Below are 19,643 nucleotides of genomic sequence, written 5' to 3' on the forward strand. Positions count from 1 at the left end.
GGGAATATAGACAAAAACACAATACACGGAATATTCGCAGCTGAGTTTTCCTTATCAGTCAGTGAACCAAAATATCAGCGTGGTTTCATACCATTCTCATTGAGACCACTCAATCTTGGAGGTGCTATTATTAAGCTACTGGGAAAAAGTTAGCGAGTGTATACTGAGACAGAAACAAACAAGACAATATATAAATACAACAGACGAAGACTTATGCATATATAACAATGCAAAGCCTTACGGCTATATACAACAGAAGAAAAAAAAATAATAATGATTATACAAACACCACAAATACAACAGAAAATGCTTTGCAGCTATCAAACAAATTAAGTGGGGTAGTGCAGGGTGAAATGGAGCAAGTCCTAATGGATGTAGCAGGAGCCCAGACCAGCATGTCCAGTCTGGTCAAAGGCTAGGCGAAAAAGAACAACACTGCCTTCACTGGACACCAGTCATGTGGTAGGGTAAAGGAATTATGAGAGTAAAAGAAAGGGATACAGAGAGAGAGAGAGAGAGAGAGAGGAGGAAGGAGCAAAGGGAATGGAGAAACAGAGTGAAAGAGAGAAGAGAAAGGTACAAGGGAGGCAAGCAAGGGTGGGAAGTGAGAGTAAGAGTGGAGACACAAACACATTCAGGGTAAGTCAAAATCGATGAAGATGCCTGGAATTTTATAAACTTTTTTCAGTTACTTTTGTATTTTTCTTAAAATATTGAAACCCTTTCAATATTTAAGTGATTTTAAAATTTATTAAAATTTCAGATCCCTTTATGACTCTCTTTTTCTGTGTGTGTGTGAGAAGATGCAACACCCTAATCTAGTGGTTAGGGTGTTGCATTCATGATTGCAAAATCATGGTTTTGATCCCCAGATGGTGGTGTGTTGTGTTCTTGAGCAAAACACTGTTTCATGTTGGTCCAGTTCACTCAGCTGTAAATGGTTAACCCTGTGATACACTGACATTCTGTTCTGGGGTAATGTTGACCTGCCTGCCAAGCCAATGGTATGGCATCATTTGGAAGCTACAACAATGCGAGGATATAAATAACTAAAATATTATGTTGAGTGGTTCAGTGTTAAACTTTACTGAGATTCAAAGTGAATTCTTTATTGTAATGAAATTAATACTTCTGTTGTTCTTTTTATTGTATATTCTAAGAGAGAAAGAAAGAGAAAAAAGGAAAATCCAGCAGACTCATTCTTTTCCCTGGTTTTAGACATTGGACTGTGGTCAAGTTGGGATAATGTCTTCAAGTGCATTGTCTATTATATTCATGCTAATACTTGTAGTCTGGTGCATTGCCTTTTATCTTTTTGAGACCTATGACCTTAGGCATAATTTGAGTTTATAATGTAAAGAGATATTCAGGTGCAGGAGTGGCTGTGTGGTAAGTAGCTTGCTTACGAACCACTGGGTTCAGTCCTACTGCGTAGCACCTTGGGCAAGTGTCTTCTACTATAGCCTCGGGCCGATAAAGCCTTGTGAGTGGATTTGGTAGACGGAAACTGAAAGAAGCCCGACATATATATGTATATATATATGTATATATGTGTGTGTGTTTGTGTTTGTCCCTCCAACATCGCTTCACAACCAATGCTGGTGTGTTTATGTCCCCGTAACTTAGCGGTTCAGCAAAAGAGACCAATAGAATAAGGACTAGGCTTACAAAGAATAAGTCCTGGGGTCGATTTGCTCGACTAAAGGCGGTGCTCCAGCATAGTCGCAGTCAAATGACTGAAACAAGTAAAAGAGAGAGTGAAGAGTATACCACAAATTATTCTGTTTAATGCTCAACCAATTGTGTTAACTACCAAATTATGGGATCCCTTTATTCTAAGGAGTTAATTTTCTTTGTTGCTTTCAATATTAATGCCTATAAGAAAAGCATATCACAAAATTTCATTTTCCTTCCTCTTATCAATAGGTTTGATCTCCCCTCACCATCAGCTCTCTTATATGTGGATATATATATGGCTGACAGGATTCAGAATGGGAACTGTTATTGCTAAAACAAAGACTAACTCACTTATTCACTAAGCCACTAACACATATACATAGGGTTAATAGTCCAAAATGTTATAATTGTATTAGTAATTCACCACAGACATTTAAACAAAGCAGTTACAAATTGCTTAAAAATGTAATTTTAATATTAAATACAGATATTTAACAGACATGTTGGAACATGAACAGGACAGTAAAATTTGTTCAGAGAGAAAGAAAAGTTAACGAAAGCTTTGGATTTTCATAATATAATGGATCTTTGCCTGTTTAATAATTAAAAAAAAAAATTTGAGTGTACAAATATTTTCAAGTTTTTTAGTTTTGTCTTTGATTATTATAGTTCTTATTGATGGTACTGCATGTCTGTGTATTCTAGAGATTTATATATCAATTATTCCAGAGACACTGAAAAGGATTGTTATGACAAGCTTATGTTTAAGATATGAGCTCAGCACTACAAAGAAAAAAAAAAAAAAAAAAAAAAAAAAGAAAACATTTGTAAGTTACAGTGTCCCTGGTCTTAAAGAAGTGAAGATATATGGAAACTGTGTGTCTTTGCTTGGAACACAGTGTTGGAATTATGATAGGATATAAACTGTTGATTCGTCAGGATGTAAAACTGACACTCTAATGTCTTCAGTTTACCAGCAATGGCTCTGTTTAGGGATGATAGCTGCATAACTGATACTATAAATGATGACGTTACTAGATTAGTCTTTTGATACTAACAGACATGGGATTGCTCCGGGACCCATGATACAAACTTCTTTGTTTAAAGTGATTTAGATTAAAACCTTCCTTCAAAATTTCATCTAATTTATATTCCAAACACTAGCTTAATAATGACCAAGTTATTCTTCATTATTTTCAAAATTAATTGTATTTCAACAGAAATATTGTAACAAAAGGGTTAAAAGATGTTGGTGTGTTTGATCTCTGAGCTAAATAATCTCTGACATTTAGTGTTGGCTTTTTTGCAGTATAAATAAAAATGTCTCACAGAATGAGAGAGAGGTAGAAACTAATTCAAAGACTAGAATTTAATGTCCATCTATAACAATAACATCCATTTAAAAAAAAAAAAGAAAAAAAAACAGCTTATTCTAAACTTGTCCACAGAAGAGAACCTAACTAAAAAGTTGAAATTATTTCTGAATGGTTTTAGTATTATTTGGAAATAACGATTGTCTACAGAATAATAAACAACAACAAAAGGTGCGAAACCATTAAATTATAGTTTAAATATCAGTAATTTACATTAAAATAAGCTTATTTTTTTTTGTTCTGGTTCATACAGAATACACATACATACACACACTTTCTCATGTAAAGTTTCTTCTTATAACAAAATTATTTGAAATTTTCTTCTCATTTTCCTTCAACCATTTTGTCACGGACAATTACTGATTCATCAAACTTGATCATGAAAGTGGTTCCTTTGTGCCAATGGACAGTCACTTTGGCAGGCTGAAAATCAAAGATAAAAATAACCAACTTTGAAAATTTGAAAAGGTGGAATTCTACAAATATATTATCATCATCATCACCAGGTATGACGGTGTGGTTAGGGTTTGCTTTGAAATCACCTGGATTCAGGTTCCATTTCACTGCATAGGGCTTTGGACAAGTGTCTTCCACTATAACTTTGGGTTGACTAATACCTTGCTAATGAAATTTTGTAGACAGTAAGCTTACAGAAGTATGTGTGTTTCTGCATGTTTTCACACTGACATCATTCAATCAATGATGTGTTGTTTACATGCCCCATAAACATGTGTATATATATGTGTATGTGTGTATATATACATGTATGTATATTGAGACCATTGGCAATATGCTGTGCTTGGGAAGATTCATCAAGCCAAATGAAATTGAAGTTGTGGCCAATGCCGGTTCACATAACTGGCACCTGTGCTAGTGGCACGTAAAAAGCACTACTCTTGGAGAGGTTGGTGTTAGGAAGAGCATCCAGCCATAGATACCATGCTAAATCAGACTGGAACTTGGTGCAGCTCTTCAGTTTACCAGTTTCAGTCAAACTGCCTAACCCATGCCAGCATGGAAAGCTGATGCTAAATGAAGATTTTATATATATATATATATATATATAATGTGTGTGTCTCTTTGTCTTGACAGTGTGCAATAGCTGTAAATGAATGTCATACAAGCAATGTCATTCATTTCCAATATTTTGTAAAAACATATCTGGGCATAGGGAAATACTATCTGCCTTGGAAACAAGTGAGGGTTGTTGACAGGAAGAATATCAGGCTGTAGAACACTGCTTCAGCAAGTCTTGTCCAACCATACTGAATGGATTAGTCTTTTGATACTAACAGACATGGGATTGCTCCTGGACCCATGATACAAACTTCTTTGTTTAAAGTGATTTAGATTAAAACCTTCCTTCAAAATTTCATTTAATTCATATTCCAAACACTAGCTTAATAATGACCAAGTTATTCTTCATTATTTTCAAAATTAATTATATTTCAACAAAAATATTGTAACAAAAGATGCCAGCATAAAAGTACATGTATAAACAATAATGATGATATAATATCTCAACAGAACCAATTAAATAATGCAGCTATTATCAGGATTCTAGTCAAAAACTGAATAATAAATAACTAAGTAGCAATTTCTGCTAATTAGTTTTTTTCTGTTTATTGTATTTAAACTGTAGATTAATATTTTTTCAGGCAACCTTTTTGTTGCTAAACTTCTACTATCTTATAGAGAGAGAAATTCACAGCTAAACAAATGCACATTAAATATAGTGTGTATTTGTTTAGCATATGTGTTCAGGAATATTTGGAAACAAAATCTGTTAATTTATAAAAATGCTAAGCCAGATAAATCAAATAGTACTCACAAAATTTGCTCCATTTAGTATTGCTTCCAAAATTCCAGCTGTAAATGCTGCACAGTTCAAACTACCTGATGTCAGTGAAAACAAGAAGACAATTTTGTGGATTAAATAAATGTGTGTAATATAGCCATTTACTGTACTGTATGTTGTAAACCTATATTTTCTTATTAATTCTTTTCTATAATAATAGCAGATAAAAATATAGAAATCCTCTTTTGAATTCAGTATGAAAGTGTGGTGCAGTGTTGAATGACGTTGATGGATGGATGCTGCCTGTCTTAATTGTTGGATAGCCATAATCAATGGATTAGACGGCAAGCAGAACAAAGTTTGAATAAAAGCCTTCTTTTGATTAGGCTAAACAACGATTTTATTCAAACTTTGTTCTACTTGCCATCTAATCCATTGATCATGGCTGTCCAATGATTAAGACATGTTTTATATTAGGTAAAGACAGTATCCATCCATCAACATCATTTGACACTGTGCTGCACTTTCATGCTCAATTCAAAATAAGATTATATTTTATGTGCTACTTACTATTATAGAAACAAATTAATAAGAGAATATTATAGTTTATAACACTAATCACATGACTTTTGACACCAACTTGCCTTTATGAATCAAACTTTTTGATTCAAGAAAAGCTTCCATCAAAATTTCATATTAGTTTATATTCCAAATGCTAGCTTAATAACGACAAAGTTATTTTAATAAATTCTTTATTATTTTCAAAATTGAAACAAAGGCAGTGTATTTCATAAGAAATATGTTAACAAAACAGCTAAAGTCATCTTATTCTGCTTGTCATTACATTACTTAGCCTATCAGTAACACTTTCACATGATTAGTTAAAGGGAGTAATGTGTGTGTGAGAGAAGAGTCAATAAGAATGATGGAAGAGAGAGAAGTGATGGTTAGAAATAAAAAAGGGTAACACTAATGGAGATTGAATATAGGAAGATCTGATGCCATTCCTGCCACTCAGGTGATATGCCAAGGAAAAGGTAGCGTGATAAAGAATGATGGTAGAGGATTGGATACTGATTTGATACCATCCCTCACTACTGTTTGATGGGTGAAAGTTGATAAAAGGTAAGAGAAGGGGAAGGTTGAACACAGACAAAACCAAGATGCCAACTGCCATCATCACTTTAACGTCTGTTCTGTCATACTTTGATGGTGGGTGGATCTTTAGTGGCAAAAATTACCAGTCTTTGCGGACAGTAGTCATCACTTTCATGAGATTCAGTTATTTTTTCAGCTAATTTGTACACTATCATTCATGCACAATTACATTGCACATCCAATGGAACATGCAAGCTTTATTTCTTTCTTTTCTTTGCAAGTGCTTTGCATTCAGAGCCCATGTCTTACTACCCTGTAGCATTGCAGTTCACACACAAGAATCATAAAATCTGCTTTTCACTCTGAGAGCAAAACTCTTTGTTATCAGCAGAGGTAATAGCTTCTAGAATTTTCTTTCCCTTTTTTACTCGGGTTACTATACTTTCACAACACCCACCTCCACTGCTAATTAGGTCAGTTATGTAACAAAAGCTATCAACTACATGTAAGGAACCTTTTGGGTATTTGTAAACATATATTTCACAAGTACTCTTACTGGAGACATGTAAGAAGTCTACCTTCACAGCTTGCCTGTAATCCTACAACACCTCTTGTACAGCCCTAGCTTGCACTAGGTACACTGTATATGATTTCAACTGCTTTTTTTCATTTTACCCTTGATGTAATAGGATTCTGTTTATATTTTCTCATCATTCAACATCCGTTTTCCATGCAAGCATGAGTCAGATGGTTTGACAATCAAAGAACTGTTCAGGCTCCAATTTGTCTGTTTTGGCATGGTTTCTATGACTAGATGCATTTCCTAATGCCAACCACTTTATATAGTATACTGGGTGCTATTTACGTGGTACTGGCATGGGTGTTTTATATGTGGAACCAGCATGGGTGCTTTATATATGGCACAAGCTTGGGTGCTTTATATGTGGCACTGGCATGGGAGGTTTTTAAGTGGCTCTGAACAAGTAGCTTTTTATGTGGCACTGGCATGGGTGCAACTTATATGGCACTGGCACGGGTACTTAAAACTTTAGTCTTTGCTAAGTATACATTCAAGCACCATGGTTCTAGATTTTTACATCCATGTTTGGATTTTTTTCATTAATTCTATTATAGATTCAGGTATAAGAACTAGGTCATTAGCATACACAAGTTCCCATGGACAGCTGTTGTCTGTTATTGTTTGGTGGACAGGAAAGGGCTTAGAACTAAGCCCATATGAACATCAACCTGTTTGGTAAATTCTTTGATGAACTTATTGCTAACCCTCACTTTGCTGGTTGCTTATCCACATGTAGCTTGCATAACCATACAAGTTATTCATCTACTCCTAAGTTTCTTAGCCACCACCAGTTAACAGGCATAGTACCCTATCAAAAAGCCTTCTATATACTGATGAATGTGAGGTAGAGTGGCTTATTTCTAATTAAGTACTTCTGCATTTGTTTCACCAGGAAGAGGACACTGATAATACCTCTTTCTGACAAAAAACTGAACTGTATCTCATTTATGCTGTCTTCTTACTCAATTGTGTGTGTGTGTGTGTGTGAGGGAGAGGGAGAGAGAGAGAGGGAGAGAGAGATTTAAGACAAAACAAATTCTTACCTTTATCCTTAGGAACTGAAATAAACCTGTTAACCAAAGGTTCTTTTTCAATGATATAATCTGTTCAAAAAAGTTAAAGACAAACAACTGGGTAGGGTCCTAATTCACAGGAAAGGTCAACAACACAGATATAATTAATTTATATGATGAAACTATTAAGAGTAAAATGAACAAGAACAGAATATGCTAGAGTGTGTGTGTATATATATGTATGTATTTCGGGTTACACTAAGAACCGGTTAATGGTACAATTTTTGACTCAAGTCAAATATAACAAACTACTCCAAATCATTGTTAGAGTATCCACATAAGTGGAATCAAGACTGGCATTGAGTCATATAAGTTGCAATAATGAAGTGAAACCAAATAGTGATATTTAGATATCACTTAATATGTATGTTTCAGGTTTATGTAATATATATAATTGGAAATGCATCCATTATGTAAACCTTCCACAGTTAAAACAAGGATTGCATAATGGATGCAATTCCTTATTATATATTATGTAAACCTGAAATGTATGTATTAACTGATTTCAAAATATTATTTGGTTTGATTTCAGTATTACAACTTAAAGTGTGTGTGTGTGTGTGTGTGTATATATACATATATATATATGATGGATTCTCTCGTCATAAATGACAAATGAGGGTTCAGTAAAACAAAGTGTTAATCATTTTCTATGGACACGAATGTGTCTCTTGAGGCCTGCTGGTGCCTTGCAAACCTTTTGGCAAATGGACCAAGTTCAGGATTCAATTTACTTGAATGCTTGTGGATCATTTACTATGTGTTTTCATGAGTGGACAGCAAGGCCTTATATATATATATATATATATATATATATATATATATATAGATGAAAACTTGCTTCCAAAACCTGTGGGAACAAACTATTTACTATATATAACCTATTCTGTTATAAAAGAGTTGAAGCTATAAAAAAAAGATCAATAACATTACAAACATATAATGATTCATAATTAGAGAGAGAGAGAGAGAGAGTGTGTTAACTATAAATTCCTGTGGTGCAAAATATTTTTCAAGCTGTGGAAATGGGATAGTAAAAATGTGTAAGAGAGAGAAAAAGAGATTCAAATGAAATTTAATGGCATGCGCATACATACACATTTTATTAGGAACAATGAAACTCATTAGAAAAAAAATGAAATTAATACAAGGAGTGGAACTAGGTGTTATGTGTTGAACAATGAAGCTGAAGCTAATGAGGAAAGAATGAGATATGTTAACCAAGAAAGAAGGCAAAATACGAATGATGATTATAGGCAAGAATATTTTTCACAAGTCAGTGTGAGAAGCCAAGCTAGAAGAGAAAATACAACCAATGAGAATAGACAAGACTTCCTAGAAATTAACCAAAAGATTATGAAGGAAATGACAAGATATTATTATCAAGTGGAAGGTCTATGGCTGACACTGTACCATAAAATTGGCTGTGGAATTTTCACCAGTACTGCTAGTAATATGACGGACTCTCTCGTTGAAAATAACATATAAGTGTTCAGCTTTTGCTGAATGACTTGCACAAATGATTTTTTTATAGTAATCAAATGTATGTGATGTACATTAGCTCACTCCCTCCATCAAATTGATGTTGTCTGAAAAGGTGCATGTTGTACCACATGCCAGGTGTTGAAGTGATCGCAAAGTAACATAAGATGAAGTGTTTTGCTGAAGGACACAATGCACCACTTGGTCTAGGAATTGAAACCATGATCTAGCGATCATGAGTGCAACACCCTAACTACTAGGCCATGCATCCTCACTTAGTAATAAAATAATAATAATAATAATAATAATAATAATAATAATACAATATCTCAAAAGGGGTAAAAACCTTTTATATAAGAAAAGATGAACAATGGAATTGTTTCCAAGTAAAGTAATATTTCCTCTAGACTGGACATGTTTCACAGAAGATTAGAAATAAATGATTTGACTTGTACAGGGTAGGGCAGAGAGGATGGACGTTTTTGAAATGGCTATTACTCAGCCCCAGGGGGAGGGACATATGTCCGACAGGTACCATTCGGTCTATGGCGTCTTAGCATTTCTTTTTCTTTGCAGGTGAAGCCATGGTATTGTGGACGATAGAGCAGTGTATGTTTGCCTATGATAGTTACAGGAAAAATAACAAATCTGCCACAGCGGTTCAGCATCACTTCAACATTCACTGAAATCAGGCTGTTCCCACCAGTTACACAATCTTACATTGGGTGAATGCACTTCATACACAAGGTACACTAATGAATAGGAAATGGGTGGGGGTGCCATGAACGGTATGAACACCTGAAAATGTAGAATGTGGCAGACAAAATTTGATATGAAGTCCAAATCACTCTGCTCAGAGGCATTCCACTGAACTTGACATTGGTAATCGATTATTAAGGCGTATTTTGCATGAAGACCTGCATTTCCACCCATACAAATTGGTCATTGGGCAACAGTTGAAACCATGGGACTATGCACAGTGGCTTAATTTCTCACGTCAGATAGAAGCAATTTTTGAGGCAAATGACAACCTCATTTTCATCTCAATGGCATGTTGGATCAACAGAACTGTCGTTACTGGGCTCTTGAAAATCCGAGAGAACTGCACAAAAGCCCAAAAGTGACAATCTGTGTGCTGTTGGAAAAGCTGCCGTCATTAGTCCTTACTATTTTGAAGACAATAATGGAAATGCTGCTACTGTGAACCCTGAGCATTACATTAAGATGATAAACAACTTCTTTGTACTTGAATTATGACGAAAACGTATGCCTATTTGACATGTGTGGTTTCAGCAGGATGGGGCAATGGCCCACGCAGCCAGAGCATCAATGGACGTTCTTCGCCCTCTCTTCGGTGACTGCCTCATTTCCAGTTTTGCTGATGTTTCTTGGTCCCCTTGGTCTCCTGGTTTGTCCATGTGTGATTATTTCTTGTGGGGAAACCTCAAGGCACATATGTATGAGCATAAGGCCTGTACATTGGATGATTTGAAGGAAGCTATTCGAGTAGAAGTCGCCCAAATTAACAATGCTAGAGAGAGTGGAAGCCAACTTCCAAGAACGCCTTCAGAAATGCATCAATGAAAATGGACATCACATGATGGATGTTGTTTTCCACACTTGATTTTGACAAATGCTAATTCAATACGAACACATTGATGTCAATAAAATTTGTTTGCAGCTAAAATTAAGGATTTTGTGAATTTTTCAAAAACGCCCATCCTCTCTGTCCCACCCAGTATGACAGTGATGTTCACTTACAACCATCACATGATATCAAGACAAAGAAATATAAAAACACACACACAAACGTAAAAATTAAAAAAAAAATAACCTAAGAGAAATAACTCACACTGGCCAGTGGTATGTATATGACCAACATAAACAAGTACAGATATATCAAATACCATACAATATAGATTCTTGATTATTAAAATTATCTTTGCCTCGAGAGGATGTGTAACATTTACCAAATGGCAATTAAGACAGCTCCATATAAGAAGGGGAGATAATCTCAAGAATCCTTCAAAGTTGACATGCCATTAAGGAAATAGGTAGGCTTATTGTCTGGATATAAGAGGACAGTTGCCGACTGTCTTACGCACGCACACACACGAGCTTCTTGCAAATTCTGTCTATCACATCTACTCACATTGTTTTGACTGGACTTAAAAGTCACTTAACCAAGGAGCCACACAAATTTCTAATATCTGTGTCTGTAATATAATATATTAGTGCAGTATGTATTAGTAATCTTCCTCATCTATAAACCCATCTAAACAACTATAAAATGAACATACAGAACAACTGATACCACTTCTTAGTGGTTGTTGTGAGAGTTCAAACATACAGCGAAAAGTAAATTGAAAAGGATACATGTACGTTCATCATCATTTGCATGTTCTAGCTTATCAGCTTCTTTCCCAAATAATGTCTGAAAGAAAAATTAAGGAAAAACAGTGAATGGAAATATTTATTTCTCTTTACTTGTAATTTTTCTTTTTTGAATCGTTTTTTTGTACCCAATTTTCGAGGTGTGGCTAAGAAGCTTGCTTCCCAAGCAAAAAAGAGTGGAGGGCCATGGTTGGAATAGTTTTGACCATAGGCTTGCTCAATCAGAGCTAACCTGGGACTAAACAATTTATTTTATCCCCTGGAGAGGTGAAAAGCAGAGTCAACTTGTACAAGATTTGAACTCAACTGCAATGTTACTAAATGTGTTGCTTTACTCTCATGGTTATCTTTATCAAACTTAATTTTTAGACTTTTAATAACTCAATTAAGAATCAACTTTGGTTTCCCAATACCTTAATATTAGGGATCTCCTGGACTACTATTAATAAAGTTGACTCCTAAAATATCTTCATCATTCCATAATAAGATAAAATAGATGCAGTGAGTATTAGCTACTCATGAAGTCACTAATGAGTTAGGCTATAGGTCAAGTAAAGTATTGATCAAATCACATCATTTTGTATCTTTAGGACAGCACTAGTCAATGTGTTCCTTCCTTTTTCCAAGTCAGTTATGTGTTAGTCTACCAACAGTGTGTCTACCAACATATGCAGCATAGCAAAAGCCATATATAGTCAAGACAATATGTTACCAAAGAAAGAAATGTTAGATTGGTAAATTGTAACTTGTTCTTGCACTATATATGTCTAAGACTAGTCTACTTAGCTTTATGGAGGTACCATGGCTCACTGCTACAAACAACAACATTAATGTAAAACTGATGTTACATTAGCTCTCGGAAGACTCAGTTCATGATAGAAGTTGGCCACTTCAAAATACAACAACTTGTATTCCTTCCTTACTTATTAAAAGAAAAATTTCCATTTGTTCTTCAAATAGAGAATGTTATAGTTTTAGTTTCTTAACAATAAAGGTGAGAAATTTGTGAAGAGTCTTCCACCACCATTGTCATCATCATTGTTTAACGTCCACTTTCCATGCTAGCATGGGTTGGACGATTTGACAGAGGACTGGTGAACCAGATGGCTACACCAGGCTCCAATCTGATTTGGCAGAGCTTCTACAGCTGGATGCCCTTCCTAACGCCAACCACTCTGAGAGTGTAGTGGGTGCTTTTACGTGCCACTGGCATGAAGGCCAGTCCAGAGGTACTGGCAACGGCCACGCTCAAAATGGTGTATCTTATGTGCCACCTGCACAGGAGCCAGTCCAGCGGCACTGGCAATCATTTTAAATTCTGTTTTACCATGCTTGCATGGGACAAACAAGATTACATTGAGGCAGAGTTTTCAACTGTCTATCCTGACACTAATCTTCACCTGCTTCCTAGTAAGGTAATACTCCCCAACTCTGTTTTCTATGAATTGTACTGACTTACTTTCCAAAGGTTAGATTTCACAAACAGTAGCATATTGAGGAGTTTGATTTCTCTCTTGTAGCCTTTTTCACGAAGGTAAAGAAGATCAAGGATATGGGAACCAATATGGTAGCCAAACTCTGACAATCTGAAGAAGGGAACAGAAAAAAAATATAGGTTGATCAAATAAGTAAATCATACATTATTTTTAACACACTGATCATAAAAAAAAATACGAGTTGATAAGGTAATGTCTGGAACTTTGCACAGAATGAATACTAGGAGAGACTTTATGCATAAAGCACTAGTTTTCAGTTTTCTTATCAATGATGAAACACACACATACACACAGAGGTCTATATACACACATGAAGGTCTTCAGCACAGTTTGGTCTAATAAATTCTACTCACAATTTTGGTCAAGGCTATGCCAGAAGAAGCATTTGTCTTGAAGTAGGATCAAACACAAAACCAGGTAATTGCAAAGTGAACTTCTTAACTGCACAGCAGCCATACCTGAGCTCATGGATGTGAAATAGATATATCCTTCTGGATAAAAAGTTAATCTATCACAAGTAACAATTTTGGAAGATCTGCTTTTTATACTTAATAGTAAAATGAAGTGATTAGTGTAATTGAACAGTATCTGTCATATGCATAGTTGTTTCAAGTTTTGGCACAAGGCCAGCAATTTTAAGGGGAGGAGTAGGGTTAAGTCGATTACATCAAGCCCAATACTTGAATGGTAATTTATTCTATTGACCCTGCAAGGATGAAAAGAAAAGTTGGGCCAGAAGAAATGCTTTTGTCCAAAGCATTAGCAATTCTGCCAGTCTGTTACCTTTGTCACATACATAATGAAACAAGAAATTGATTTAATCTCAAACCTACAGCCAAGGTCAAGTAATTTTTATTGACTCAGATATTCCATTTCTGACTGCTTTATTGTTGCACATACCTCTGCACTGATAGGTAAGTGAAGCAAGAAAGGTGCACTACTTTATCCCAAGTTACACTATCTGAGAACCATACAAACTTAAACGCTTCATTCAAATGGACAGTAACAACAAGGATTAGTCAATAGAATGAGTGATATACTTACTTATTCTGAAGCTCTGGTACTGTATAAACACGATTCTGACAATACTGGACAATCTCAGAGAAGAGCAAAGCAAAACTTGCAATGTTCACCTGGAAAAGATTAAAAATCATGCTAAGTTTTTGTTTGAAGATGACAGACCAACAGGAATATTTAGCATATAAATATTGTCATATTTTATATCAGGGTGACTGATGGGACCATTAGTTATTGGGTTCTTATAATAAGAGTTATAAGGGAGTGCCTGTAACACAATGTAGAACAAGAGATTCATTTGAGGGGCACAGGCTTTTATGTTTACATGACAATCTTTATATCATGCATTCACATACATATATGTATGTGTGTATGAGTGAGTATATATAAATATATATATATGAAGACATGGGATAAAGTAGTGAGAGCTGATCTCAGGATGCTGTGCCTCAAAGGAGGTGATGACAATGGACTGAGATATTTGGCAATATTAGGCTCTTGAGAAGACCCGCTTACCTCAGTGAAGTTGAGTTCTGCAAGTGCTGTGTATTATGCCCTCTTCACACACAGGTTACATTAATTCACCTTCTCACCTTGAAATAAACTACATCTTTATACACTATGCATGTCACTCCCCACCCTGCTCCTGCAGTCCAACACCACTTTGTAATCTCTCTCCTTTTCCCAACCCTGTCACCTGTACTATTGCTATCCTGTCACTTCCCTTATGCTTGTGCTTGCATTCCCCTTCTCCTCTTGTCTCACTCACCCTCATTTTGCACTGGTGAACTCCCTGCTCACTCATTCTGACCAATTCTCTGTACCATTTCACTTACATTCACTGCTTTGTACTTTGAGGGTATGCCCTGGCAATGTGCACCACCATTTTCTTTCTCTGTCTCTAATTGCGGTAGCCATGTAACTCCTCTACAGCAAGACACCTGTTTCTGTCCTTGTATCATAGTTTGACCTCTCATCCCTTGGCACAAAGCCACCTCCATCAATACCATTCCCACACTCAATTGAGAAGTATTTGTCTGGCAAGTTACTTGGTGACCTCACTGGTGCTGGCACCATGCAGAAAGTACCCAGTACATTCTGTTAAGTGGCTTTAGGAAAGGCATCCAACTGTGGAAATCATGCCAAAGCTGACAGTAGAGCTTGGAGCAGTCCTCTGTATACCAGCTCCTGTCAAACCATCCAACCCATGCCAGCAAGGAAAACAGATATTAAATGATGATGATGATGAGTGAATTTGGTAGGTGGAAATTCTGTCACGTATATATATTTATGTGTGTGAAAGCAGCCATGCTTCATTTGATAGACAAGAGGGGATATATACATATTATTCACACATGGTACTTGTCTTTCTATTATTCGCCTCCCCTTGTCGTATCCTTATTCTAGCTTTGCACTGCCCGTTACCCATTTTGCACAGTCTTCTCATCCTGAACTTTTGCTGTCTCTGGAATTTCCCCCCATCTTGGGTCATTCCCGCACATTTTGATCTGCAACAGTTTCAATGCAACTTTAATAACAGCAAATTACTGGTCTCAGAGGGCTTGCATTTTTAATACACACTGTCCCTTTCTCCAGACACAGCAAGTATTATTATGAAAAGCAAAGTTGACAGAGTACAGGGGATTGGAACAAATATTGCAAGTACTCCGATGCCCAAATGATTTTGTTAATTAGCTACTATAATTAAAACCCAATATTTATGATGTGGACATTACAACAAATTAATAGTAAAGATGAGTTCTTTAAATATATCAACTTAGCATTGTCAACGTCTGTTGTACGTAAAGAAATCAAGAAGTCTTAAAGACACTGATTCTTTGATGGTGCATTACAAGTAGAATCTAGATGTGTCACTGGTTTTTAAAAGTGGAATTTAAGACTTGAGAAAAATTTAAACTAATGCTTCAGTGTCTTGAACTACGTATTTATTTTTTTGTTACAGGCAAGTATTACTAATAAAACAACATTAGCAACTTGATGGTTCTAATAAAAGCAAATGTAAGTTTGTATACCCAACGCCCATATATATATAAAATGTTACTATCATTTTCTCTGTGCCACGAAGTAAAAGTTTGAAAACCATTACTTTAACAGAATTCTAACAACGACTGAGTGCCAACATGCTGATTCTTAGGCATTAAAGTTTCAGATTTAGAAGAGAAGTGATGGGATGGAAATCAATCACGTTCATGCTCTCCTCAAGCGCATTGACAATGTAAATAAGTGAAATGGCAAAATACTGAAATCAAGTTCTAAAACTATTAATAAATATTTTGATTAAAGACAGGGCTCCAGATTATAGCCAGGAAAGTCCATATTCTTTAAAAAACATTAATATCGAGGAGAAATGACTGTAATCAGACATGTAAGTTGGTTTATAGACCAATATAACTAAGGTCTGGGAAGCAAATAAGAGACATAAAAATAACGCCCATTTTTTAAAACACCAGGCAAAATAAAATGCTATACCTATCTAAAAGCTCATTAATTAGATTTTCTATCTAAAATACCCGACATGTATTGTAAGTATATATATATAATTAAGATTCGATTAATAAAAAAATTATTTGAAATTGAAAAGACAAGAAACTAGCAGTTTTCCTTTCGACAATTTCTACGCTGACGTTTAATCAGCATACGGTACATTAATTGATTACACATACATAAAGAACATATAAAGTAAAATAGATACAACACATAAGTTAATTGATATTTTCTACTTACTTCGGGCTTTCCTTTGCCCAGTGGTTTTTCGAGATTGGAAATTCTCTGCTTTCCACCCGACATGTTGACGGAAACACGGTGTAAACAGAGAATATGGTCCTACAGAAAAATTACTCTAGTTTACAATGTCTTCCGTCAGTGATTTTTTCTCTCGTAGCACTGATTGTTTTTTCCATTGTTTCTCAAACACATATCTGTTGATAAAAATGTTTTCTTTATTTTACTTATTCTAATATTTATTGAGGGTTTATATTTGAATCGAATGCCCCTACTATACATTATGGTAGGGATATCCACACAACTGTGTCTCACCAAGTTTGTTTCCTCATAACTTTTAGAAAAAAATAATATTTTTCAATGAAATTTTCTACAAATACGCTTCAATTGCTGTAGATTCTGATTATATCAGAATTTGTAGTAAACAAATTTTTCCGAGAGTGGGAAGAGGAGTTTCGGAAAATTCACCTGAGTCGGCTTTGTAACCTCGTAGCTTTCAGAAGAATAGGTGTTTTTTTTGATGAAATTTTTTTACAAATGCCTTATGTATGTATGCGAGTTCACCATTTTTTAAAATATATATATATATATAAAATTCCGATATAATCGTAATCTACACCATTTGAAAGGTATTTGTAGTAAATTTCATTAAAAAATACCCATTTTTCTGAAAGTTATGAGAAAAGAAAGCAGACTCGAGTGAATTTTCCGAAACTCTGCTCCCATACTCAGAATTTTTTTTTTTTTACAATAAATTCTGAAGATGCTCTTCAGATGTATTTCACGCGTTTTGACACTTCTAATCTCATTTTAAAATGATGTCTATAATTGGATGTAAAAGACCGTATTTTTCTTTCACTGACTATAAAATTTGTAACCTATATAGAGAAGAAAACTAAAATGAAATATTTCCAAATATCCAATCTCTTGTTCCTACCCTCAGCTCTATGAATTCAACCTCCAAATGTATCGTTACTCAAGAAACTATTAAAACAAATATTCATGACAAGATTTGGGAGACACATTACAATCAATTTTCAGAAGAATAACATTGATTCCAAACTCCCAATATAACTTCTTAATTGAATAAATTAATTTTACAAAATTGATGAACTTGTAATGAGAAATACTGAATTTCCACAAATTTTACACAACCAGCTTTGATTGTTGATGGATACATTCGAAAATACAGTTCTTGATACATTTTAAAAAACGTCGGCAAGGTAACACCTGGAAGGCCTTTGATCGGGATTGACCTGGGGCTAAACAACTTCACTCTATAGCAAATAATTTCACCACAAAGTCACTCTGCATTGTATCTTGCTTCAGCAGAATTTAGGACCCGATATTACTTTTATATCTTCGGCTCTCCCTAAAGTTTCGAATTACAAGTAGGGTACGAATCGGCTCGAATGACATAATAAGAAGGATGACACCAGAAGTTTTCAAATATAAAAGAAAATGGTATATAAAATGTGAACGTTATTCTTTAATATACCTCATGTAACAATAAGGTCAAAAACTAAAATCAACATAATTTTGATGTAATTCTTAAAAGATTTTTTTCATTTCGAATTCTTTCGTTTTCTTACCAATGTTCACTTCACCCACATAAAACTATGCTAATGTAAACATATTTAGGCTTCTTATTTATGTTTCTGATATCGCTGTTCGGTGATATACGGGAATATATGCGATTTACGAGTAACATTAGTAGGTACAAATTTACTGGATAATCTGGTACCTGAAGAGATCCACCTTAAACAGTATTATATGATCCCGGGCAAGCAATTCACTAGGAATCCTATACAGATAACCAATCCCGGTATGCTTATGTCTTACAACACCAGTCCACATGGGAAGGGATATCACCAACCACAGTGACGCCACTTACCTTTTATCTCTCACAGCTGAAGGACTCTGGCAAAAACACCCAAGGGCTAGTTGACAGTGTTAATCCAGGCGACAGATTAAGAGCAACTTGTTGCTCTACCGATTCTGTCAGCCTTTACCTGTTGTAACTTCAGAAATGACAATTTTCCATATTGGTATGGTATCCCAGAATTTCAAGGAGAGAAGAAGATGTGACTCTTCAAAGCATTGGTTACTAAATGGTTTTATTAGATGCAATGCCAAAGTTATAAAGTTAATTGGTATTAATTTTATTGATCACTTAGAGATGAAAATGCTAAGGCAATCCTGGTTGGATTTGGATTTAGAACCAGAAAGAATGAAGCTAATTTGTGTAATGTATTTAAACCACTGTTCAGTCCCATCGCCTTTTAAACAAGTGCTTCAGTAACCCAACAGATAGTTCAAACTCGGATTCAAAAGGAACAACTATAGTTATCTCCCTTGGACTCTACAGCAACTTAAACCTGGTTTATTGGTTAATTCGTCGAAATGAGCATCAATAATAATAAAATAACCTTATTTCATTGATTCTGGTAAAGGGAATACGCGAGAAGAAAATTCAGAAAATGTATTTGGGCAGACATATCAAGAAATGAACTGAAATGCCAAAATGGAAATCCGGAGAAGACAATAGAGATAACTGGTAAGCAGCTTGAAGTTCACTTAATTTTTTACCAACTTTTTGTAAACAGTAAGAGAAAAATATGTAAATAAGAATTGAAATACTTTATTGAAGGCGAATTTTAATTGTATGAAAAAAAATGACCTCAATGGATCTGAAAAAACCCCCCAAAAACAACAAAAAAAAAAAAACAGACGGCGAAAATAATTTTCGAGTGGCAACAATCAATATGATAAAAAGACCTCTGAATATTTCAGAAGTAAATCTGTTATCCATAAAATATTTATTCATTATCAGAGCCAAGTTCTTTGAAAAAAAAACAAAAACGAAACGAAACGAAACGAAACGAAACGAAACGAAACGAAACGAAACGAAAC

At 35.0% G+C, this 19,643-nt stretch overlaps 1 protein-coding gene across 2 annotated transcripts in view; it reads right to left on the bottom strand.

The window, feature by feature from the left end:
• Positions 1-2,128: 2,128 nt before the first annotated feature.
• LOC106874298 (trafficking protein particle complex subunit 5) overlaps positions 2,129-19,643 on the bottom strand; it is a 29,721-nt gene continuing 12,206 nt past the window's right edge. The window contains exons 1-8 of one of the 2 annotated variants that reach the window (XM_014921980.2): positions 18,625-18,733; positions 16,734-16,927; positions 14,016-14,104; positions 12,935-13,061; positions 11,458-11,515; positions 7,570-7,629; positions 4,882-4,946; positions 2,129-3,473 (exon numbers count right to left, since the gene is read on the bottom strand). In XM_014921980.2, coding sequence (XP_014777466.1) covers positions 3,375-3,473; positions 4,882-4,946; positions 7,570-7,629; positions 11,458-11,515; positions 12,935-13,061; positions 14,016-14,104; positions 16,734-16,796 — 561 coding nt within the window. In that variant the 5' untranslated portion in view covers positions 16,797-16,927; positions 18,625-18,733 and the 3' untranslated portion in view covers positions 2,129-3,374. Of the gene's footprint in view, positions 3,474-4,881; positions 4,947-7,569; positions 7,630-11,457; positions 11,516-12,934; positions 13,062-14,015; positions 14,105-16,733; positions 16,928-18,624; positions 18,734-19,643 lie in introns of those variants that run through there. The other variant, XM_014921979.2, reaches the window with a different exon arrangement.

This window comes from Octopus bimaculoides, chromosome 9 (genome assembly GCF_001194135.2).
Source record: "Octopus bimaculoides isolate UCB-OBI-ISO-001 chromosome 9, ASM119413v2, whole genome shotgun sequence".
Taxonomy (NCBI): Eukaryota; Metazoa; Mollusca; class Cephalopoda; order Octopoda; family Octopodidae; genus Octopus; species Octopus bimaculoides.